Below are 25,055 nucleotides of genomic sequence, written 5' to 3' on the forward strand. Positions count from 1 at the left end.
GTTGAGGGGTGGGGGGGCACTGCGGATCTGTTCGCTACTGCCCTGTGGTGTTATGCAACTTCATGTACGCACACCCACGCACGCTTACTGTAGGGTGACAAACACACACAGGCTGCCTCTTTTTTTCTCGTTTTCCCTCAGATAAACACACTCTCTCTCACACACACACACACACACACACACACACACACACACACACACACATCCGGAAGCTCTATAGCAAGCATAAGCTCTAGATAATGTCCCAAAGTACCGATTACGACATAACAGATTTCTCCGAGCAGTCCCCGTGTCATATCACTGATGCAATGTTACCCTGACTAACGATGTTGTGTTGATGTGATGATTTCACGAATCTTTATGTGAAAGCGATGAATTATAAGTTTAAATGAATCAATTTGTGGCCACTAGGGGGCAGAAGAACACCAAAACATCCTTTGCTTTAATATTTTTAATGGATAATTTGTTAGCAAACTCAAACATCAAACAGACACAGGGCAACATAAGCTTCCCTTTAGTGTTGTCTTTACCTCCAACAAACCAATGAAAGTCCAGTATTCACGCCTTTTGGTCTCCACCAACTTCTGAGAAAATCATCTCTTTAACTGTTTAACGTTCAGCTATCTCATTGCTGACTGTGTGTGCTGTTTCGTGTACAGTAGGTTTACCAGAGCTTGTCTGTGTAAACAGGGGCCGTGAGACTAAACTGCACAGGGAATGTGCAACAAAACCAAAACAATGAGCTAAAAAGGCTAAAAGGCAACAGAAACTTAATAAATTAATGCAGGTTTAATGTTTGTTTGACTTCTTTCTTAAAGAAATATTTAAGAGACAATATCCCTGCCTGCCAAATGCATTTGAAAATTAACCATGTTTTTGGGCTAGGCTAGTTCAGTAGCCCACACAGTTAGCCAGCTAACACTATGGTGATGAAGATAAATGTTTCTTGCAATTTTGAGTTTTTATCTGTGTTGCTAACAACGTTTGCACTACTGCTGGAACTCCCCATATGTGGTTTATTGTGCAGAATATACAGTTAATATTAATTAAATAATTTTTTTGTGTTTAAGCAGTTTTTGCTAATACTGTTGTTTCAACCTGCTAAAGGTAGCTCTTGCTAGCTGTTTTGGTTGAGGCGACCTAACGTGTTGGTCTTTGTGTCTTACAGGCAAAGTGAAAGAGGAGAAGCACTGAAGGAGTCCCCACATGGGACATCGACGTTTATCTGACGAATCTGCCAAAGGACGCTTTGGACACGCTCTCATGTCCTCTAACACAAACTGCTAAATCCAAGGAGCTAAATAAAGACAAACAAAAAGCCGACCGCTGGCTCCAGCAAGTGGACAGATTTTAAAGTAAAAACACGGCTGGAGAGGGGGAGGGTTGTATGGGTGCCAAATCCCCATCCAAGACACACCGCATCTCCCCGATCTGCCACTGCCGCCTCCCTCCTCTTCCTCCCTCCATTTCCTCCTCCTCCTCGTCAGCCTGTCTCTCATTCTCCCTCGTTCTCTCTCATGGGAGTGACATAGAGGCCGTCGCTTGGTCTGCTGCCCCGCCCCTTCCCCGCCCCGCCGTGGAAACACCGGGGACGTCCAGGTAGTGATGTCGTGGAAGAGGAACTACTTTGCGTCGGGTGGCGGAGCGGTAGGCGGGGTGCAGGGGCTGGTGACCCCGAGAACCATGACCTCTATCGCACCCAGCAAAGGCCTGAGCAACGAGCCGGGACAGAACAGCTGCTTCCTGAACAGCGCTCTGCAGGTCAGTCGGATAACCACACACACACATGCGTGCGTGCACACACACTGTGTCAGGGCAGTCAGCATTAATGCAGGTAACATGTTTTAAGTAACATTTTTAGGTCTTTACTGGTCAAGACTGAACTATTTGTAGTTGGGCGTGTTTAACCAAAGCAAATTTCATGAAAGTGAAAGAAAAGCATGGCGTAGTTTCGGCATATTTTATTGCCAGTTTTATTATCTATTTTATTACCGTTTTTATTTGCCAATAAAAATGTCAAAGCTACAGTATTCTGAGCCTTTCGGACAGTTAAGCGAGTGCAAACGTTTTCTTAGCTTGAAGACCAGATGAAGGCCAGAAAGCGTCTGACAGACGCGAGAAGCGAGGGTGGCTGCGGTGCAGGCCTCACAAGAGGAAACCAAGCGTCGGCTGAAGTCTGTGGACCAGAGAGTCACTGAAATATTAAAGATGATGACTTAATTTGATTTTATGTCACTTTAACTTGTCCAATTACTTTCTATCCCCTGAAAGTGGACAAATGTGGAAAAAAGGGACACAGTTCCTGAACTGATTATCTGATGAGGGTGTGAATATGCTGAAAATCAGGATTCTCATCATTGTTTCACTACATGCCCTATGCGCTGGAGCTAAAAACACACCCTTCCACGCAAAAACGACGTCAAAATAGAAGCTTTTACACATGAAACTGCGCATTTTCAGGCCTCTGCCAATGGTATTGGGCTTTATAGTGACAGTTATAGTGTTGGGCTGAAGCTGTGTGTCTCATACTCTTCATACTTGCATATTTAATTTAAAAAGATGTAATTTTGTCATTGTAATGTTGAAGACTCTGGTGTGTGTGTGTGTGTGTGTGTGTGCATTGTCGCAAAGTAAACTGATGCTACTTTCTAATAAGGCAAGTTTCAAAAAGGGTTAGTGTCCATCCCATGTCCATAGTGTGGTGATTTGCACAAAATGCACTATGCTAGCACACACTCATGCACCCACAGTTCACATGCCCCCCCCCCCCCCCCCCCAACACACACACACATACACACACACTGCAGTAATTTGATATTTAAGCACGGCAGGGATGAGATTAGGACCATATTAAGGGGTGTTTGCGTGTTTCGGTGGGTTTTGGCACTGCTGCCGGTCTGGCTTCAGTGTGGACATCAGTCTGTGTGTGGAGATGCTTACACTGCGCTGCTACTGCTGCATCTCCTCTCTCTCTTTACACACACACGAACACTCGCTTCCCTCCTCCCAAGACTTCCAGCTGGCACAGACGTACCTTCTGTACACACACACACACACACACACACACACACACACACACACACACACACACACACACACACACACATAAATGCCTCTTGACTACTGGCTTGAGAGAGAGAGAGAGAGAGAGAGAGAGAGAGAGAGAAAGGGAAGAGGAGAGAGCAGTTGGGGTAGGCTGAGGAGGGAGGGGGTGATGAAGCAGAAGCTTAGGGAGAGTTGAAGCGAGCAGATGAGAAGAAGAAAAGTTGCTGAAGGAGGAGACGAGAAGAAAGAGGGATGAGGAGTATACAGTATGAAAAAACTGAGGAGAGGACCAAAGGGGATACCGTCGGGAGAAAGAGTGGAATTAAAGAGTCGAATAAGGTAGGAGCAAAAAAAAAAAAGAAAAAAAAAAGAGTGTTTGTGTTAAGGGGGAGGAGGGAGGGAAGAGTGCGGAGGAGGAGGGAGGGACGCATGAAAAGACAAAGAGAAGGACACAAAGTTTATTTGTGAGATGAAGAAAACGTCTCAACAAAGGCATGCAAGGTGGCTTCAACGGGGAGAGAAGTGGGCCACTTCAAGGACAGACACACACATGTACACACACATGCACATACACACACACACACACACAGAGGACAGAGGATGCAGGACACCTGACGACAAGCCGAGGGGACGGTTTGAGATGCTATTTGATGCTGCTGATATGCATATTTCTGTGTGTGTGTTCATGTGTGCATGTTTGCTTATATTATATTAATAGATTTAAACAGCGTGTGTGTGTGAGCACTTAGCATGAGGTGAAGTAAATGGGGTCAAAGTTCAAGCTTAGGGTCGACTCGCTCTGTCAGCAGTACAGCTGCGACTAAAAAGACTTTAATTGCTGATTTATTTGTTCACTTTGTCTATAAAATGTGTAAATGTTAAACAGTGAAATATGTCACATTTTCCCAGAGCCCAAGGTGACGTCTTGAAATTGCTTGATTTGTCAAACAGTCCAAAACCTAAAGATATTCAATTTACAGCGATGCAAAACCAGAAAACAGCAAACCCTCACATTTGAGAAGCCGTGAGCATCTAATATTTTCTGTTTTTCCTTGAAAAATGACTTTTTGGTGATTAATCGAATATCAAAATTGCTGTCAACAATCCACAGTTTCTAAGAAGGCTCTGCAGTGTTTCCACCTCAGTGCACTTATTGATAGTAAGTGAAACACTCTCTGCTTCCTCCAAGGGCCCCTGAGGGGCCCTTGGGCAAGGCATTTAACCCCCCCGCTGCTGCAGTGGAGCTGCAGGGTGGCAGCAGCAGCAGCAGCAGCAGCAGCAGCAGCAGCAGCAGTGATGGTTGTTCTGTGTGAACGTGTGAAATTTAATGAGAGCGAAGGAAGGTGCTGCGAGGCGATGCGTGTGTCGCTCAGCAACTTTTCACTGTGTAAACACAGGTGAAAATAAAATCGCTAAAGGAGTCATGGAGTACGCAGAAACACATGGGCTCACTCACCCAGCAGCATCTGTGTGTGTGTGTGTGTGTGTGTGTGTGTGTGTGTGTGTGTGTGTGTGTGTGTGTGTGTGTGTGTCTGCGGAGAGGGCTTGAAAACGGAAAATGAGCATGAAAATCAGCAAGAATACCTCGTTCACTTAAGCTCAACAAGATGAACTGTTAGCATCCAAAGTTTTCTGGAGTGTCTTGTTACCCAAAGCGAATCTTAACTTAACTGAAAAGTTTAACAGTCGTATGCATTTAGCTGTGCTTTTAATCATAAATACAGGTTAAAGGACATTAGAAAAAGAGGTGTTGATGAATCTGGATTGACTTGGGCACAATCACACGACAGAGGAAGCTACAATCTCCCGCAGTGAGCAAATAAACAGAAGTCTGAATTATCTGACAGAGCAAAAGAGACTCAAAGATGAGGCCGGATCATTTTCATTATACAGCACGTTCGCAGCTGTCAGGCTCCACTGCAGCAATCCTGTCTCCAAGAAATTGCATTTAAAGGCGTTTATATGGTGTTAAAGAACGCACCTGACACGTCTCAAGATCGTTGATACTGAATGCGAAGTGCTCATCGTCATCATTTGTTTTTATTTATGACAAAATGTCCCAATTTTGTTGCCTGAACCCTGGAGGCTAAACTCTGGTGTCAAATCCTGCACTGTGCACGTCCACCATCCTCTCCAGCTTCCCTCCTTGTGACTTGCAGCATGATACATAAATGCAGCTCTGCATTAATTAGAAACAACCGCGCCTCTGAACATAATCCAGGCGGAGATTACGCTTGCCATCACGGCGTAATTGGGAAAACAGCTTCAGTAATATGGAAACATCATTTCTAGGAGACGGGGTTGCGCTGCAGCTGAATGAACGCCAAGAAAACACTGATTGACATTTTCTAGCCTTATTGCTGATGGTCTGCATTAATGTTTCTGTGAGAGACACAGTGGAGGGTTCAGCACTGTGCACTGCTTAGTCTGAGCAGCAGTGCAGGATTGAGCAGGAAGTTAAGAAAATCAGTTGTAATGTTTCTGGTGGGTGATGCAGGTTGCAGGGAGAGGCTGTTTTATATATACTCAGCAGTCAGGGGTGCAATGTAGCTAAGTACATGTACTCATGTACTTAAGTATACTTTTGAGGTACATTTTGGAGGCAAATATTGCACTTTTCCACTTTCCACTTCATTTATTTGGTAACTTCAGTTGCTAGGTACTGTGCAGCTTCAGATTATATTATACAAACAAATGAACTAGTTAATTATGATGTACAGTACTAATGAGCCCCACCTTTACCAGGTGCAGCATTGACAAACATGTGAATGCATCAGTCATTATAATCCAGTCCTATTTTATTCTGAAAGGGGCCATTCTGCGCTTTTGCTTTTGGGTGCTTTAAGTATGTTTTGTGCTGTTCCTTAAGTAGGATTTTGAATGCAAGACTTTTATTTCTTCCACCTCTGTTAGCAGAGGAAGAAGATACTGGGAGCAGGTGCAAAGGTCGGGGGGGGGGGTCAGGTGATGATGGGGGAATAGCAGGAAAGCCATTAAATATGGACCGAAGACATTTTGACATTAGGAAAGTAGGAAAAAGCGCATGCGTGAATAATCAAATGAGTGACGGCTGAGTTCTGTTGAGCTGCTTCAGTGTCAGGGTCCTGGTGTAGAGCATGCTGGCTCTGAGTCGCTGTTCATGCTATGTGCTTTTCCCAGCATGACAAGTCAAAATGTCTGCTGTGAAAACCTGCTGTCAGGTACCTGAGGTCAGAAAAGTTAAGAACTGACGCCATGACAGTCATATCGTGATCCATGAAACGCACAGAGATGCGGACGCCATGTGGGGTGATAGGAGAGCAGAACAGAGGGCAGATATCAACCAGCGCAGCCAGTGGCAGCAGTGTGAGGCAGGCGGAGCAGATTATGACTGAGAGGGAGAGCTTGTCAGATCAGACAGATGCCCTTATTGTATTAATACAAGCGGTGGCTTGTTAGAATGGGATTTCTGCAGCGAGAGCGATCTGAGGCTGATCAGCTGATGCACACGACCTCAGTAATGTGCCAGAAATCACACCTGAACGTGACAGCAGTAATGTTTCCTGTCATTGATGATGGAAACCTTGTCTCTAACTGTGTTCATGCTCGTTCTCTGAAATGCTGAAAGAAAAATGTCCTTTTAGATTAATCTATCTATATAATATCTATGTAATAAGGCAATAAGACTTTGTATTAAGGGACACATATTCACCATTAACTAGTTATATATTAGCTTGAATATTAGTAGCATTGTCTCTTTATTAGTGCAGAATAATGCCTTATTTTTCTCTCAATAAGCTCCTAATTACTTCTTATTGATAGTAATAAAGGCAGTTATTGGACATGAATTACAACCTTAACCCCTAAAAAAAGGCATTAATAAGTGCTTTGGAATGACTCATAGTGTCAATATGCTGCTAATACACATGCTAATAAACAACTGGTAACTAATATAAAGTTTTACAATAAAGCTATATAATAAAGGGTTTATAAGCGTCAAACTAATGGCTGTATTTATGTGTATTAACATATGTATCATATTGATGTATTTATGCTATTATGAAGCCATTAATTGAAATAAATGTTTTTTTTTTAGCTCTTTATCAGGATGGTACCTCCAATGAACAGTTTTTACTTAACATATTTGACCTGCAGAGCATCAGGAGCAAAATCTCTTCACTGCTGACAATTAACAACCTCTAAATCCTTCATAATGTGTGCAGAACTGAATCTGCAGGTTAGTTAAGCTCCACTTTTGCAAGAGAAGCCTGAAAACAAACAACTGTAGATAATACATAATAAATATGATCAATAAATCTGTGTGACCTGTAGCTTGTGTTGGCTAATGTTAGCAAACTTTAGGACTCTTCTCTGCTTGTGCCACTCTCAGAGGAATGAAGATCTCTATCTTCTGGGTGTTTGCGGTCGTACCTCTCCCTCAATCCGGTCTTTGTTACTGTATGTGTCTAAGCAAGTCTCGCTCAAGCAGAAGTCTCGTTCTGAAGTCTCGCGAGAGTTGAGTTGTTATAGGAAGACATTGATGGAAATGTGACTGAGAGTTGGAGAGCGGGAAGATGTTTGCGACAACGAATACACTGAAAATCACAAATACTTAAGACGCAAAAAAGTGAAGAGTTTGTTGTGTTGGAGTGCAGAAAGCATGACTTAATGTTCTCTTAAAGTATTTCAGTCTCATGGCTCAATATTCAGGTTTGGCAAGTCTCTTCTCGCGAGACTTCAGAGCCGTAGGGACGTTTCCATAATGTTGTCCAACACTTAGCATAACAGTCGGCGTCTGTCAGTGGTAAAATCAAACACTTTAATGGACGTACATTGACGCCTGGAGGGATTACTTTGCTGGCCATTCTGCGGCTGCAGACCATACTGGACCAGTTTCAAAAATTGTCGTCCCCTTTAGTCACTTATATATATTTGAAAATAGATTCCAGGTTTAAAGATAGGTCGCTTATAAAGAGAGTGAACAGTGAGGCTGTTATACACCTTTAAATATCTCTGCAACTTCCACGACCACCACCTCCAATCAGACGCTGACTTTTCTATATCAGTATCATTGTTCAGATTTGCCTTCAGCTCAAATTACAGTGAGGAAAAGCTGCTGGAAGACGATGACTTCCTAAAAACATGAGCAGATGAGCTCAATTTCCATGCCAGCTATGCTTCCATCACTTTCTGCGTTTGCTAGTCAGACAAACTCTTCTTCTTCTCTCCGAGATGCTCCTGCAGATAAAACGAGAGGGGGAGGAGGAGGAGAGAGAGAGTGAGGGAGGGAGAGAGACGGGTGATACAAATGGAAGAAGAGAAAGAGATAGAGGGATGTGTTTAGAGGAGGAGAAAAAGAGATAAATAGACAGACAGCTGCTGATAAAGAGAGATGGGCATGGAGCGAGTGTGCCCTCCTTGTGGCTGCTGCAGTGCTGTGCAGGGAGCCGATTCATCACGACCAAATAAACTACAGCGAGAGAGGAGGGGGGAACAGAGGAGGGGGGGAAAGGTAGAGCGCATACACCCGCGTCAGCATGCAGTCTGTCATCCTCCGCCCCCTCTTTCCTCCACCTATCACTCTCTCCTTAACACACACACTGTGCAGACTTGTATTGCTACAGTCGCCGAACATATTGGTTTTGTGTGTGTATGTGTGTGTGAGTGTGTGTGTGGTCTTGTGCACCAGTGCTGCAGATCTCAGTCGAAGCCTTAGGGACAGTGTTGTGTCAATATTATCTTTCAGCATGCTGAATGAATGTACTAAGAGCTCTCTCCTCTAATTGTGCACTAGAGAGAGAGAGGAGGACGGGAGGAGGTCTGCCTCATGCAGTCCACTTCTACTTCTGCTAGTTTTCATGTGCTCTTCCTCTTCTGTTCTGGTCGTTTTCCACTCGCTGAAAATACACAAAGTAGAAAACGCACTCAGCGGGAGCTGCTGGGAAAACAACAGTTAGCTGAAAATGGATGAAAGCCGCACTGAGCTGCAGACTCGATTGTCTGCAACCGTCTCGCATTACAGGAAGTCATTTGATTCAGTGTTTGTGTAGCAAAAAAAAACTTCAAGCCACAGGGAATTGATTAAGCGTCGTGGTTGTCCCTCTAAATCTGCATATGAATGTGAGTCACTGTCCATCCAAAGTTAGACACAGCATCAAATTAAACTCGTGAGCAAGCCACAGCTGCCATGGCAGCACCTGAACCTTGGTACGCAGCGTTAACGTAGCCTTGAGCTGTTTGTTTGAGCTTTTAACCCCCCAGAACTGAAATATCACAGAGCGGCTTCACCATTTTCAGCCTTACATGTGACTTAATGGAGCTTTGTGATCTCAGTTACTGTGTAGATTGAATTCATGCTGCTTGTTTGCTCAGCGGCTGAGCGGCTGAGCAGAGGAGCTGAATTTGATTTTGACGATGACATCTGAGATTTGACATTTGAAGTATTCACATGCTTTACTGAAGTAAAAGTACTAGTACTGCACTACAAGAAAAGTCCTGCTTTCAAAACCTTACTTAAGTGAAAGTATCTAAGTATTATCAGCAACATTTAGTCAAAGTATCAAAGTAAAAGTACTCATTCTGCAGTAAAATGTGCCCTGTCAGAGTTTTACTGTTATTTCTGATGCTTTTGGATTAATATTACTGCTGCATTAATGTTGCATTTTACTGCTGTAGATGTTTAAGGATGAGCTGCTTTATATGCTGATGGCCAGTTTAATCTACAGCAGTGCATCATCTTCTACAAGATCATCACATGTGTGTAGTGTTGCTGTCCTGTGAGAACCATGTACCTCTAAAAAGTCATAAAAACAGCCTGTTTTCAGCTTTGTGACGACGCATTTTCCAGCTAATCTGAGACGGTTTTTAATAGTTTATTCATCTTAAGAAGAAGGAGAATTTATTTTTTTTAATCCTTCAGTTTGTCAGAAGATTTCAAATTAAAATCAACAAATTTGGAGATACGTGGTTTTCACTTGTCAGGAAATATTGGAATCTGAAGAGCAACTAAAGCTTTCAGACAAATGTTGTGGAGCACAAAGTACAATATTTGCCTCTTAGATGTAATGAAGTAGAAGTATAAAGCTGCAGAAAATGGACATGTTCAAGCAAAGGACAAGTACCTCGAATTTGTACACAAGCGCAGAGCTTTAGTAAACATGGTTACATTTCACTCCTGCACGGCCCCTCGTCATGATAACTTTTCCTCTCAGATCTCGTCTGTCAGTCGCTATTTCTGACTGCCGCGCGCCCGGAAAGCATGCTGTGTTGCCGTGGCAACCATGAGCTGTCATGTCACCAATCTCAGCTACACGGCTGCATATTTAACAGGGTGTTTAAAATGGCGATTCCAACGTTTATTGCTTATTTCTGGTTGAAAACGTGATATAAAATCATCGCTAGCGACAGAAGCTGACATGTCCTGTGTCACCGTTGGACTGAGGGAACCACTGATCCAGATTCAGGGCGTGTTTTTAATGTGTAAACTCATAAAACTGCATTGAAATCCCAGCTGAAGTGTGCGTTTTTCTCTGTGTGTAAACGTGTGTGTGTTTCGTCTCTCAGGTTCTTTGGCATCTCGACATCTTCCGCAGAAGCTTTCGACAGCTGACCACACACAAGTGCATGGAGGACTCGTGTATCTTCTGCGCTTTAAAGGTAAAAAGCACACTTCACGCTCAGACGTGTTCAGCCTTTTTCCCTTCGTTCCCTCCATCTCTTCATCCTGGATACGCCCGCTGCTAGGTGAGACCGACCTCCTAATAAACACGGCAGGGGAGATTCTTGCCGCGGGTTATGCAGCCGCTCTCCAATACTTTCGATTGCTTGTTTCAAGAAAGGAGAAACAGCATTCCCACACGAAATGAAGAAGAGTGCCGGCTTCGTTTATACACTGCAAACAGTAAATTATATATGTATGCATATTATAGCGTGCTGCTGCGTCTCTATCTGCTATTAATCCCTTTGTTCTAGCTTTCCTTTTCTTCCCTCTCTCTGCTTTCTTACTTTATTTCTTCATTCTTTAACATCTTCACTTCTCTTTCCCCTTTTTTCTAAACTAAACTCTCCTCTCCCTCTTGTGCTATTATTCAAAATACTCTATTTCAATGCAGGAGGAAGACTTTTTCTCTTCCTCCGCCATTGTCACACACATCATGCGCTGTGCATCGGACGTGTTTTCCCGGTAAAGAGCGACCTCACAGGAAGCGTTCAGAAGCAGCGCGTGTAATTGCTTTCATAATGTCGTCGCAGGTTGAATGGCTGCTGTGTTCCCGCGGCCGCTCGGAGAAAATAACCAAACAGAAGATGAAGATCTGTAGCATCATGAGACCCTCATAATGAACGAGCCTTAAGCAGCTCTGTTCCAGCCATTTGTTGCATCAATGATGACAAATATACGTCTGAGCGAAGGGAGGTGTTGTGTGTAATGTGCTGTGTAGTAGCGTGTGTGCGTGCGTGCGTCTGTGTGTAGCAGTGTTGATGTGTGTGTTCTACACGCTGTTCTGTCTCCAGCGCTTCTCTGTAATTAATTGGCTGACTGAAAGCGCTGAGCTAGCAGAGCCCACGCTGGGAAGCTACACACACACACACACACACACACACATGCACACAGATCTTACTTGCATGCTGCACACGTTAGGCTGCTACACACATGCACCTTGTCTTACAATGCTGGGAGGCTACGCACACACGCAGGCTTGTGGGTGTGTTGCGTGTGAGTCAGCTGTGTGTGGGTGTACGTATCAAAGGTATTGTCACCGTGTTAAGTGTTCACATTTTCCTGTCAGTTTTCATTAACCGTCCTGTCACTGACTCTCACAAACCAGCAGATGTAACGTTGTTCCTGCAGTCTGTTTGTAGCTGCGGTCCCCTCGGCAAAGCAGATAAAACTCTCTGAATAACCGGGCGAGACGCGCACCAAATGAACTTTAATGCCGTGTTAAATTTTCAAACGCCCATTTCAGAGAACCGAAGAGATAAATGTTGATCGTGGGTTCTTTTATTTTGGAGGGATTGTGTGTGAATTTGGGTTTATCTGCAGCAGATAAAGACGCCCGCCATTGTAGTAAACATAAGTTCAGAGGCTGCCTGTGGCTATCCCTCTAGAAATCACTGCAACACTTTATCTCTCTCAACAGCAAAGCACTCTCACACACACACACACACACACACACGCACACACACGACGCAGATACCTGAACACACACACTGCAAGGAATAGGAAGAGAGAAGAAGAAAAGGAGAGGAAGTGGGAGAGAGGAAAAGAGAAAGATGAATGAATGTTGGAGTTGGTGTAGATTGCTCCTGTCTTCACACTTAGACTCGTGCGCGCACACACACACACACACACACACACACACACACACACACACACACACACACACACACACACACACCTCCCTCTCTTACTCACTCTGCCTCATCCCTCCCCGTTCTCCTCCCTCCTCCTCCTCTCCTCTCCTCCCTCCCTCTCTCTGTAGGGTATATTCCCCCTCCATTCTCCTTGGCGCATTGCTGCAGTCAGCACAGCCACCATAACACACACTCACACACACTTTCACACACACTCACAGACACACACCCTATTGCTCACACAGTCCCTTTTTCCTCTTCTCTCTTTCTTTGTTTCCCTTTCTCTCTCTCTCTCTCTCTCTCTCTCTCTATCCCTCTCTCTCTCAAACACACACACACACACACACACACACACACACACACACACACACACACACACACACACACACACACACACAGAACTCCCTGTCAGAACGACTGCATTACCTTTCCCATTGCCAACCCTCAGCCTGCTCACGCTCAGCTGAAGCTTACTGCTTTATAGCACTTCCTCTCCATATGATCACAGCCATCTTCTTAAACTGCTTCAAAAATGTCAAATGTGGCTTCTGAGATTTTAAAATAACCAATAATAAAATAAAATAAAACAGCCGGGAAGCAACTCCAGGAATTGTTGACTCGGAAGCTCCTCGTGAACCTCGTGATCCTCGCCGCCACAACAGGTGCTTCAGCCCCGCCTCCTCCACAACGTGGTCACATGCTAAAAATCTGCTTTATGTCAAAGTGTGTTTCCACATCTTGGAGAGCGCCGCTGCCTCCAACATACATCTCTGAGGTTGGAGATGTATGCTGTTGTCGTAATAGCATATGTGCAAAAAGTCATATGAACCCTTTTGTGGCTCCGGAGGCATTGCCTCAAGTGATGTCACATGAGTCAGCATCTGTCGGGGCTGAAGAGAAATTAAGTTAAGAAGCTCAGCAGCCCGCCGCTCCTCAGCTCTGCTTTAGGATAGCGGCTCGATGCTACATTAGCCGCTACTAGCATAATAATGTCTTACTGAAATGTCTGTGGCTGAGTTGCATTGTGGGTAATGTAGACGCCAGGTAAGATTTGGTAAACAGCTACATCTCTGGTTTGTCTGCATTGATTTTTTTAATTTTTTTAAATACTCCATTGTGAGTCTGATGAAATTATTGCAGTGCGATGCTAATTTGGTAGAACTTTGTGTTCATGTGTTGTTTTTAGGTGAAGAAGAATTTGGTGCGTGTCATCTCTTTGCTGTAAAGCTGTTAGAGCGGCAGTTCTTGCGTAAATTTAACATAAAGGACTAAGTTTTGGTCCTTAACATCACTCACTGTGGCCTGTTTCCTCAGCACTGACTGGCTTCAGGATTAATGCACTGTGTTTTTACAACTACTGCTAATTAGGCGCCTTTTCTTAACACAAGGCCATTGTGTTAACTACTGAGAGCCCTCTTGTCACCAGACGTGACTGAGCCATTATTTTCCATCAGCGCTGCTGTCTGACTTCCACATCAGCACACTCACAGTCTCTGACCTGCAACATTTTTTTTCACATTTTTTATGTTTCTGAACCATTTAAATGCCAGTTTATGGGTGTTTCCCTCTGTTACCCTCTGCATGTAATTCTTTCCTTGTTCAGCTTAGTTATTGTTTTATTTATTAATCACAAACCCACAATCGTTAGTATATATTCTTATTTCTCCATAAAGTTTGAGTCTTGTAAGTATCAGACACTCGCTTCTTTGAAAGTGCTGCTAAAAGTTGGCGGTTTTGAAATGTTTTAATGCTCGTATTCTTTTCTCACATCACCCCTGCAGCATAACCTGCTCCTCCACCGTCCAACCAAATGTTCACTGTGTCCCAAATGTTCACATTTTCTCTGAAACATGCCTAAAAGCTCCTCTTCCTGTGTGGTTCAGTGAGCTGCTTCCATTGCTTGCTTGTGACAAACAGTCATGAGCGAGAAAAACAAATGTCGATTAATGTCTGTTTTAACTTATTTTAGCATGTTATAAGAAGTTTATCACACGTTATGCTTCTGTGGATCCATTAATCAGTATCTGGTTAAAAATAGTGATCCTAGCTTTGAATCACGCTTGATTTCAGGCTCCACGCTGATGAAGTGTGACTGTGTTTGAATATCTGTCACTTAATTCGGTGTTTCTCAGTCTTCAGGACACCTGCTGGCTTCCAGTCCAGCCGTCTAATCAGTGATTGAATTACCGCTGGGACAGAACACCAGCGGAGCACCGACCGCTGCTCCGTCATGTCACACTGACTTGTGTTTATTTCCGTCCGGGGCTGTTTTAGCGCTGGTCAAAAAATAGTTGCTCGGTTTTGCTTTTTCCAGCTGAGAATTCTTACCAACAAAAAAATTAGGTCATTTTTATCCGTTGGCAATCTGGAGAAAGTTGTCCATGCTTTTATCTCTCCCTCTTTAGACGTCTGCAGCTCTCTTCAGTCCTGGCTCAGGCAGTTACTCCCGCTGCCTCTGCCTGAACCCAGTGCTACTTTTTGTCCTCATGTTTGGACTTAAATAACCACATTTGAAGCACAGATTAATCTGGATCAACCCACATGAGCCGCACAGTAATTTCCAAGACTACTACTGCTACTAAAGCTATTATTACTACTCGTGCAAGTGCAGCTGCTGTTAAGACAATAACAATAACTTCAAAGCAGTCAGAGAGCACACACCTCCAGCAAGGCAACAACACAGCAAGCTAAATGTGTCGAAAGATTGAGAAATTTATATCCTGCAGCTGCATTCAGATCTACAGTGAGAGTGCTGTTGTTTTGGAGAAAATCTAAATCCTGTGCGGGAATATTGTTATGACCATATTGTGAGTTAATATGATACCTCTCAACCAAATTTTCTTCTAAGTATGCAGTGCACTCAACAGCTGAGGCGGTGATAAAGGAAACTTTTTTTTTTTCACGTCATCCAAATGTTTTACTGTGTAAAATCTGCAGAATTTGTAATTTCGCAGTGTTACTTGAGCACCTCACAGTTCAGGACAGTGATTTCCAACCTGTGGGTCGGGACCTCTCCGGTGGATAAATCTGAGGGTTCTCGAGGTGATTGAAGGGAAAGAAAAGAGCTAAATTTTGTGTTTATCTCAAATGTAGTATCATAGAATTTCTTAAACGTTTCAGGGCAACATTTTATGCCTTTTTTGGACATGACAGGAAAGGAAAGGCCCCTAATCGGACTCTGGGGACCGGCGATGTTGCTGATTGTTACTGTCTTAACCCCAAAGCCACCGAGGCTGCTCATGACTTAATCTGTTTTCTGGATGGCTTTACCTCTTCAGGATGTGAATGTTTACTCAAATGACACAATCTGTTGTGAGTTTTAGAGGTGGAAACTCAAACTCATTACGGTTTCAGGTGGACACAGCTTTATTTTAAGAGGTCATCAGCAAAAAAGTTGGGACTAAGTGGTTTTGGAGATCTGAGCTGCTGTGAAGTGCTTTATAAATAAGCACATGCTGCGTCCCTCCTCTCAGCACCCAATTAGTGTGAATAAATGTTCCTCCTTGCTTTGCTTTTCACCAGATGTCACATATGTGTGTCATCTAGATTCTGAGATATCCTGTTAACTAATTGGAGAAACAAATAGGACTCAAATCACAACCTCCGTAGCAGGTGTAATGATAATCATAATAATACTAATAAGGGGTCATAATCTGCCTGTTAACAGTGTAAACAGCTCTGTCTTCTCCAAACTGACTGATCCTCCCCTTCACGCTCCCAACGCTGCCCTCAAAACACACTTCAGTGGCCTAGCTTTCTCCCTGAGCCCCCTGCAACAGTTTGATTTGGTTCCTATTTTACTGCTACAAAGCACTCTGAGAGCTGTTTTTGTCGGAGAAAAGTGCACTACAAATGCCATTTATTATTGATATGGTCTGATATCGAGGCCAGCTGTGCTGTGGCGTTTGCTTTAGTCCAGTCTGGGTTTGTTGTGCAGCACTTTAGTTGCTGACAAGTCGTCAACTAGTTCCCCTGCTTCTGTTTTATGGGTCAGTTGACAGAACACGGTGCCGATTTGCAGGACAAATGTGTTTGGAGAGTTTTGTTGAAATAAACACACAAAGACATCAATGTGTGCATGGATGCATACAGTGAGTTTAAGGGAAAGCATTTATGGCCCAGTGTGTATTTGTAGCAGTGAGGTAATTAATGCATTTCTGTGTGTGTATGTGTGTGTGTGCATGTGTGTGCGTGTGTGTGCGTGCAGAGTATCTTTGCTCAGTTCCAGTTCAGCAGTGAGCGTGTGCTGCCGTCAGATGCACTGCGGAGCGCTCTGGCCAAGACTTTCCAAGACGAACAACGCTTTCAGCTGGGCATCATGGACGACGCCGCCGAGTGCTTCGTGAGTCTGAGACACAACATGGCCACGCATGTGCGCGCGCGCGCACACACACACACACAAATACAGGAGGGTGAGGGGTTTGCCTTAAGGTTTATCTGAGTGAGTGTCTGAGGAACTCTGAGGAAATCTTCCTCTTTTTCCAGAGCAACCGCAGAGAAACATGTCTTTCACCCAGCGTCCCATCATGATCACGGCATTGCATTTAGCCGCTTTCTATTTCGAGCTGGAGGAGACCAAAAACAGAGTTAAAGAGAGTGAATATTGGACAATTATGGATAAATATTGGAAAATGAATGGTGATGATGTTTAGCAACTGGACACATAAACAAGCAGCTGTATCACCTTTCTAAGGCGATGACACGTCAGTGCTGTGTTCACACGTCTCCAGTGCCCTGAAAGAGAGTTGAAGTGTCAGGTGTTACTTGCATATTATTTAATCTCACTACCCACAAGGCTGCAGATATCACACGCATTCACACAGATGGCAGTAAGGACTTCATCCCAGCTGCAACAATTAGTCGATTAATTGTGAGTGAAAATAAAAATGAGGTTTTTCTTGCTTTTACTGTAAATTCAGTACTTTTATAATTTAATGATTTAATTAATTTAATTTAATGATTTAATGATGATTTAATGTTGGTCAAATAAAGCATTTAATGACATTTTCTGGCTCATTTATAGTATTTTTTTTACTTTAAGATATGTTTTGCAGACCAGATAACAGATTTTCGTAAAATATTTGAGTTTTATGTGGACCGGATGGTAATATCATCCAGTCATGCTCCTCTTTATTGTCTTTATTTTCATATTAGAGAAAACTTCATGCCCTTTTTCCATATATTATTAGGAATTTACTTCCTCAGAAGCATTAATTAGTGAGTGTGATACATTCCTCTCATGGTTGGTGTCTAATTTTTTCACTTCATCATTTATTAAAGAGGAAAACTAAGAAAAAAAATATCATTAGTCACAAGTTTTGTTCTGTCTTTACACTTCCTCATCGTCTTCTTCTCATCAGCCCTTCCTGTTGCTTTGTCTCCACCGCTTTCAGTCTCTTTCTCTGCCTCTTTCAGTGTGTGTGTGTGTGTGTGTGTGTGTGTGTGTGTGTGTTTTATGTGTGTGCATGAGAGGCGCTGTCTGATCGATTGGTAGTAAATGTGTTCAGTCAGGGAATCCGTCGGCTTCTTATGAAATATAGATGCTGCTCCCACGGTCAGATTAACAAGAGCACCAACAGAGAGGAACGATCAAACACACACACAGACACACACACACAGACACACACACACACACACACTGTACATACGTATCCAATATAAACAAGCACATATGCCCTCTTAGCACACAACACACACAGATTAATAGATGTCCACTCTGCCTTATGTGTTTCTCAGGAGAACCTCCTGATGCGCATCCACTTCCACATCAGCGCGGAGAGTAGAGAGGACATCTGCACCGCCAAACACTGCATACCACACCAGAAGTTTGCCATGACGCTGTTCGAACAGGTAGGAGGCTGTTCCTGATCTGCTGCAAGGTTCACTTTTGTGGCTTGGATTAAAAAAATAACACCAAACGGCAGCACTGAAAAATGAAGGTGGAAGTGCCAAAAGTATGAGGCTGGCTCCAAACGTGTGTCACTCCCCATAGACCCCCATATTACATGTCCAACTTTACAGCAGAAATAAACACCGTAACAGCCTGGTACAAATAACTGTTTTGGCCTCTAAAGCTAATTTCCATGTTCATAACAACTGCACAGGAGGTGATGTTTTATATAACTCACTCATTTAAATAATATTACGGCTTAAAGTGTTGCATAATTATGGGCACGGATGTTTGAGTGACAGCTAGGTTTCAGCAACCCGGCCTGCCTCAGCTCCACCCACGCTCCATCACTTCAGCCAGGAGTTTTGCGGAGTCAGGTGGTGCCAAGATGGCGACAGCTGGAGCTTCACAATGGCTCCTCAGAAACCTGCGGCTGACGTCACGGAGACGGCGTCCATGTTTTGTACAGTCTATGAGCCTCACGCCAACGTTTTTAAAGAGCACGACGCGCCGCGGTCAATCTGAAAATGTGTTTGTGTTCGCAGTGTGTGTGTAACAGCTGTGGAGCCACATCAGACCCCTTGCCCTTCATTCAGATGGTTCATTACATCTCCACTACATCCCTCTGGTAAGACCAGACACACACCTACACACACACTCAGCGCACACACATACACACACACTGCAGTAAATCTGGCAGCAAGCTGAGGCTGGGTGGCAGTAAAGGAAGGTACAGCGTGTTCTCTTCTTCCCTGCGCGGGTCCCTGCTGAACACTGAACTGTGAGCGCACACACATAGCGCACACACACGTGTATGTTCATGCATATGCAAGGGCAGGTGAGCTTGCGCATGATGGCATGTTCAGGTAGACATTAGCGCGCAGGTGAATGCACACGCAGGAGAGGTGTGTGTGTGCGCGTCCTCGAAGCTGTTACATAAAACTCGCACACGTTCTCAGTCAATGAAATAAGGAACAGGGGAAGTAATCAATCAGCTGTTTGATTCAGTGGACCCAGGGGGCGACATAAATCTATAAGTGGAACAGTGGGTCGGAAAGACTGTGAACGAGAGGGAAATAAGAGGATATATCACTCTGTATCCCTTTTGGAAATGGAACGCGGCGGAGGAAATAGAGGGATGAATGGGGGGCAAAAGAACAAATAAACACACTGTGTCAAGGTAGTTGTGGGGCACAGCGGTGCCGCCGCTCTGTGTTTGTGCCTGTTAGCGCTGCCAAGCTATTTTTACCCCGAGTGGAGCCTGTTGTTTACAGTCGAGATAGCCAAATATGCAAAAGTCAACAAGAGTAAGATAATCAGAGGGCAACAAAAATACAAAACAAACGTCTGGTTCAAGCACAATTCAGACTTAAGTAAACAAGTGTGCTTCTGGCTGGTGCGTCGTTTTTTTCCCGCTTTCGTAGCCTCGCGTGAGAGCAGAGGCCGAGCGAGGGGTTAAGCCGAGCGGGAGAGAGCAGAAGAGAGGTTGAGTTCATTTCAGGCTAATGGAAGGGGTGAGAGCGAGGGGAGGGGGGGAGATTCGGACGGGTTTTAAAATCATTATTCTTAAAGGAATACTTCACCAGAAAAACCAAAAAAAACCAAAAACAATGCTGATTCATTGCATCACATAATCCCACGCGTGGTCCCGAGCTGCAGACGGGCTCACACGAGTTCATTTGGTATTCACAGATAATAATAACGTATATTTGAGTTTGTCCTTCAGAGGACAATTGTATTCAAAAGGGATAAATGCAGCTCAGTATTAAAGTGTCGCTGCATTAAGCCTCGCTGAAGGAGATTGTCTCCAAAGTGCAGTTTTGTTCCACAAGTAAAGCTTTTTTTCATGAAAGTTATGAGTTGTAGATGAACTTCTCCTTTAATAACCGTAACAATAATAATATTTCTGTGCTGTTATTGCTCCCTGGACGGAAGTTATCTTTTAGCTCGACCATTTCAGGAAGGTCAAAGATCATAATCTGCCAGCAGAATTGAGAATTAGGAATCACAGCCTTAATGACTATAATCTAGATTTGTTCTTACTTTCACGTCTTTTCTTTCTGTTTTCTTTTTTAAAGCTTTTGGAAAAACCTTGTGGGACTGACTCTGAGTCAGCCTAGATGTGTGTGAATGGTTGCCTAAGCAGTACGCACGGCCAGTGAACAACACACTGTATAATTCAAAGATTTTCAACAGATTTTCAGCCAGAAATGCAGCAGGAAGTCGAACAGTTGTCTGCAGATTACTGCACGGCACCACAGAGCAGGCAAACTTAAAGTTTCGAGAACGGAGGCGATGTTAGGTCTCACTCTGGACTGCGTGCACATTTACCGAATGTGTCGTTTATTGTCAGTCTTTGTGTGTGTGTGTGTGCGCGCGCGCGTGTGTGTGTGTGTGTGTGTGCGCGTGTGCGTGTGTCCAATGCTGCAGTAACCAGGCAGTGAGGATGCTGGAGTGCAGAGAGAAACCTACACCGGACATGTTTGGAGAACTGCTCCGCAACGCCAGCAACATGGGAGACCTGCGCAACTGCCCTGTGAGAGCACACACACATACACACACACACACACACACACACACACACACACACACACACACGGGTTTTGTTTTTCAAGACTAGAGAAAAAAAATCTTTTTTCTGATATCAAAAGATCTATGGGTAAAATAAATTAAAAGTAGGGTGAATTCAGTTGTTAAAAATATAATTTGCAGCAAACCGCTTCGGTCGTTTCATCATTACGTGTTTGTTTTTCCCCCTCTTCTTTCTCGCGGGGCCTGTGTTACATAATCAGCAGTTCATTTGCATCTTCATCCCGTTTTTCTCCCCACTTTCTATTACCGGAAGCATTTTCTGAGTCGTCGTCGCCGACCTCCTTTACAGTGAGCCACAGTGATCGGCGTCTTCCTGCGGCAGGAAACAGCAGAACATTTGTTTTGTGCGGGGAAAAAAAATCATTTGAAACGAATACGCTCGTGTTTTGGGTGATTGAAGAAGAGAGATTCCGGTCAGAGGAAGCCAGAAGAGGTGCAGGTAGTGACGGAGGTGGACAGCGTGATGCCTTTGTTCTGCAGCTTTGTGTGTGGTGCTGCCACATGGGAAAGGGCCGCTGCTGAATAGCTCCAGCTTGGCCTCGCTCAGCCGCCCCTCTCTGCCAAAGTACCCCCACAAAGAGCCTCCTCAGCTGGCCCTCTCGTCGCCCAGCAGCGCCACCACAACCTCCACCTCTGCAGCTGCACTCGTGCACACCCTTAGCTTATCCACGGCCCGGATGCTGACATCGTGTGCGCAGTCCTGCGGGAGTCACACAAACCTGCCTGTGTTTATCTTCCATCACTTGCGGCGCTGATCTTTTGTTAATACCACGCTGGGCTTTGCTCAAACAAAGTGATGGTCTTTGGACGGCTGCTGGGAGATACTGTAGGTGCCAGATTGATGATAGGAGAGTGTGAGGATGTTTGCTTGGTGCCAAAGAGTTGACAGAGGAGGCTGACATGTTTGAATATATAGATGCTGTGGTGGAAGGAAGTTTTCAGTTCTTTTACTACTTCAAAAGTAGCGTCATGAAAGTGTAAAATATCTGACTTAAAGGCAGTGAAAACGTATTTTCCAAGCCGGCTCCGTACTGCAAGTGGAAACTGCATCAGAGAACTATTTGTGTTCTCCTTGCTGGTTTGAAGTGGGCTTTGTTGGAAAAAGTGATGCCACATATCCTGATGTACCAACCAGGATTTAGCAATATAGGCTAAGTTTCCAGGTGTAGTATAGTAGTATAAGTACAGAAGTATTCATGTGAAATGTGGCTTAATCAGTGCATCATATTTGATAAACTCACAATGTTTTGTATGTAAAACCTGCAAAGGATCTTGTAACTGTTAATGCATTCACATGGATTCTGGCAGACTGCGGACAGCAAACTGGATTTTATTTAGTGGACGAGAGCAGTTATTTTGGTGGAGCAGAAGCCAGAGTTTCATGATCAGAGCTTGATATTACAATAAATAACAGCCCATGTTGGAAATGAATGAATGACTTTACATTTTGGAGCGAATTAAATTTTAAATTTGCAGTGCAATATTGAGAGAAAGCTGCATTTGATAGACATGTATGACTAGAATGATGACATACAGTAAAATGACAGACAGTTATTTTATTTAACATATTTTATTCCTTTCTTTTGTAAACAATGTGACGTCACCACCATAAAATCATGCATATTTTGTTTTCACGTCCTGCCATTTGTTTTTGCTGTGTGCCTGAATCCAAGCGAATGCGGCGTGTAGCTTTCAAACAAAGGCAGAGGAGCAAAAAGCAGGATGTTCCCCTCTCAAATGCAGGCAAACAACAACAAAAAGCCACACTGGTGACACTCCATGAGCGTGCAGGATCCACAAATGCATCACTGCAACCATTTTACGACCCGTTCACAGTTGCCTCGTGATTCGAAAGCTAACCCGGCACTACAAGTTCATTTGTTTGCAGACAAGCTTTTTCTTCTGGAACCGGGACAGATTTGGAAATAAGGGAGCTCGCATACACGCACATCCGGCCTGGCCTCATCTTCTTCTTCTGTTGAGCTTTATGGCGGTTGGCATCCTTAAGTGTTGCATTACCTCCATCTGCTGGGCTGTCCCTCGCCCCATCTGTTCCGGCTTTGCGGTGGCATGTGTGAAAAGGCGCAAGAAGGAAATGTTCCTGAACGTCGCTGCATGTGTGAAGGGTGAAAATCACTAGCGGAGCCTTAGAGGATAACCCAGAAATTTACCAGAAACTGTGTGTGTAGGAGGCTTAACTTTGCACCTCTGCATGGTGGTTTCACTGCTCAGTCTGCCTCTTTAGCTGTCACTACACTGATAAAAGTAGGATTGTCTCTTTGCTCCGTCGCTGTGTGAGTGGCGAGGAAGCATAAGCACAAACATTTTCCAAAAGTTGTTTCATTTTGCTCTGAAGAATGCCATGATCAGCATTCTGCAAACCTACAGTATCCTTTGACCAGCAGCACTGTTATATAACTCACTCTCTCTTGGAAAGGCCTGCATAGCCACAGCAAAAAAAAAGAGAGAGAGAGAAAGAAATCTTTGCATCTAAAATTCAGAGATGAAACGGCAAGATCAATGTTGTATTATGAAGCAGAGCGAATCTGTTTGCACGATCATTTGATGAATGATGTTGTCACCGGCTGTTCTCAGCGGAGACACAGCGCAGAGAGCTAACAGAGGCTGTGTGTCCCATCGATGTGTCCTGAGCTAACAGATAGCCCGTGTCTCAGTTGCTGTGCTGTTTGGCTGCTGCTCCCTGGCTTGTGTTTGTGTCCCTTTCTGAGAATTGAGAAGCAGACCCTGGCAAAATACCTTCCTGCCATCTCTGGTGCCAGCGCAAGACAGCCCGCCGCCCACAAAGGGAGAGTTCTGTGTGTGTTTGTGCATATGTGTGTGTGTTTGGCAAAGTGTCTGGTTGCCAGGGTGTTCTCAGGCTGTTTCCGAGCGCGCTCTGCCAGCACTGCGTGCATGCTCGTGTGTGTGTGCATGTATGTGTGTGTGCACCAGCTCCGCGGTGGGTCATGACTCAAAGGAAGGATTCAGAACACACGGTTCTGAACTCAGCAGAAGGCCCAGGGGACAAATACAACTCAGCACAGCGCTTCTTCCTCTGTCGTTCTCTCTTACGATCCTTTCATCTTCTCTTTTCTCCTGCCTTTTATCTGCTCTCTCATTCTGCTGCCGTTCACTTCATCTGTGTGCGGATCTGCATGCGTGCGCGTGTTCATCGCTGCCAAATAAAGGGCTGGTTTTAGCGACGTATGCCGCTGTCACACTGCCTCATAACACTGGATGAATAAACCTGTTTGATCACACGCTTTGCTTTTTTTTAACCTCCCCTCCCTCCCTCCCTCCATTACAGAGTAACTGTGGGGAGGTGCTGCGTATCCGCCGGGTGCTGATGAACTCACCGGAGATTGTGTCCATCGGGCTGGTGTGGGATTCAGACCACTCTGACCTCGCGGAGGACGTCATACACAGCCTGGGGACCTGCCTGCGTCTGGGAGATGTAAGGGGATCACACACACACACACACACACACACACACACCACGCACACAAACACTACACGGTCATTATACCACATTAGCATATGTTATGTCTGCCTATGTGAGCAGCCAAGCACTTCCGCCCAAACACTGACATAGATACAAACACAAAGCTCTTAATTTGTTAGTGAAAAGAGGTTTTTGTGTGCAGCGTCTGCCAATGACCCAGAGGTGCTAGCAACAGTGAGATGACCATCAATAGTCAGAAACAACCAACCAGAAATGTTTGTGGTGGCGACTGCGCCCACAGAGCCTCATGAGGCTCCTTTGAGGCTTCAACAATAAAAGATGTTACAGTTAAAAAGGAAAAATACACAGTGGATTTGGTCCAGACTGAAATATTTGGACAAATGTTGGATGGACTGCCATGAAATTTGGTGCAAACATTCATGGTTTCCAGAGGATGAAACCTGCTGACTTGATCCCCTGGACTTTTCATCAGGCAAATTTTCTCTGTATTACTCAAATAAAAATGGTTTATGACAAAATACCTGCAAAACTACCATTTGTTTTTGCTCACATGCTAATAATGCTAATCTTTGATGGTGACAGTGTTCAATCAAACATCAGCGTGTTAGCATTATCATAGTTAGCATGCTGAGTTTAGCTTTTAGCTAAAGCACCACTTTGGCTGTATGGACTCCAGTTTACATTTAAATAATTAAATAATAATTCATGAGAAAACGAATGAAAAACCCCAAAAGT

General features: G+C 44.2%; 1 protein-coding gene across 3 annotated transcripts in view; it reads left to right on the forward strand.

Moving 5' to 3' along the window:
• The window catches only part of usp54b (ubiquitin specific peptidase 54b), a 51,288-nt gene that overhangs the window by 8,306 nt on the left and 17,927 nt on the right, over positions 1-25,055 (forward strand). For 2 of the 3 annotated variants that reach the window (XR_011603456.1, XM_070990143.1), the window contains exons 2-8: positions 1,169-1,761; positions 10,588-10,680; positions 16,583-16,717; positions 18,112-18,225; positions 18,811-18,893; positions 20,696-20,801; positions 24,165-24,311. Coding sequence is in view for 2 of the 3 variants with exons in the window: in XM_070990143.1 (XP_070846244.1) it covers positions 1,606-1,761; positions 10,588-10,680; positions 16,583-16,717; positions 18,112-18,225; positions 18,811-18,893; positions 20,696-20,801; positions 24,165-24,311 (834 nt within the window). In the remaining variant the exon portion in view is untranslated. Of the gene's footprint in view, positions 1-1,168; positions 1,762-3,171; positions 3,385-10,587; positions 10,681-16,582; positions 16,718-18,111; positions 18,226-18,810; positions 18,894-20,695; positions 20,802-24,164; positions 24,312-25,055 lie in introns of those variants that run through there. The other variant, XM_070990144.1, reaches the window with a different exon arrangement.

This window comes from Chaetodon trifascialis, chromosome 21 (assembly GCF_039877785.1).
Source record: "Chaetodon trifascialis isolate fChaTrf1 chromosome 21, fChaTrf1.hap1, whole genome shotgun sequence".
Lineage (NCBI taxonomy): Eukaryota > Metazoa > Chordata > Actinopteri > Chaetodontiformes > Chaetodontidae > Chaetodon > Chaetodon trifascialis.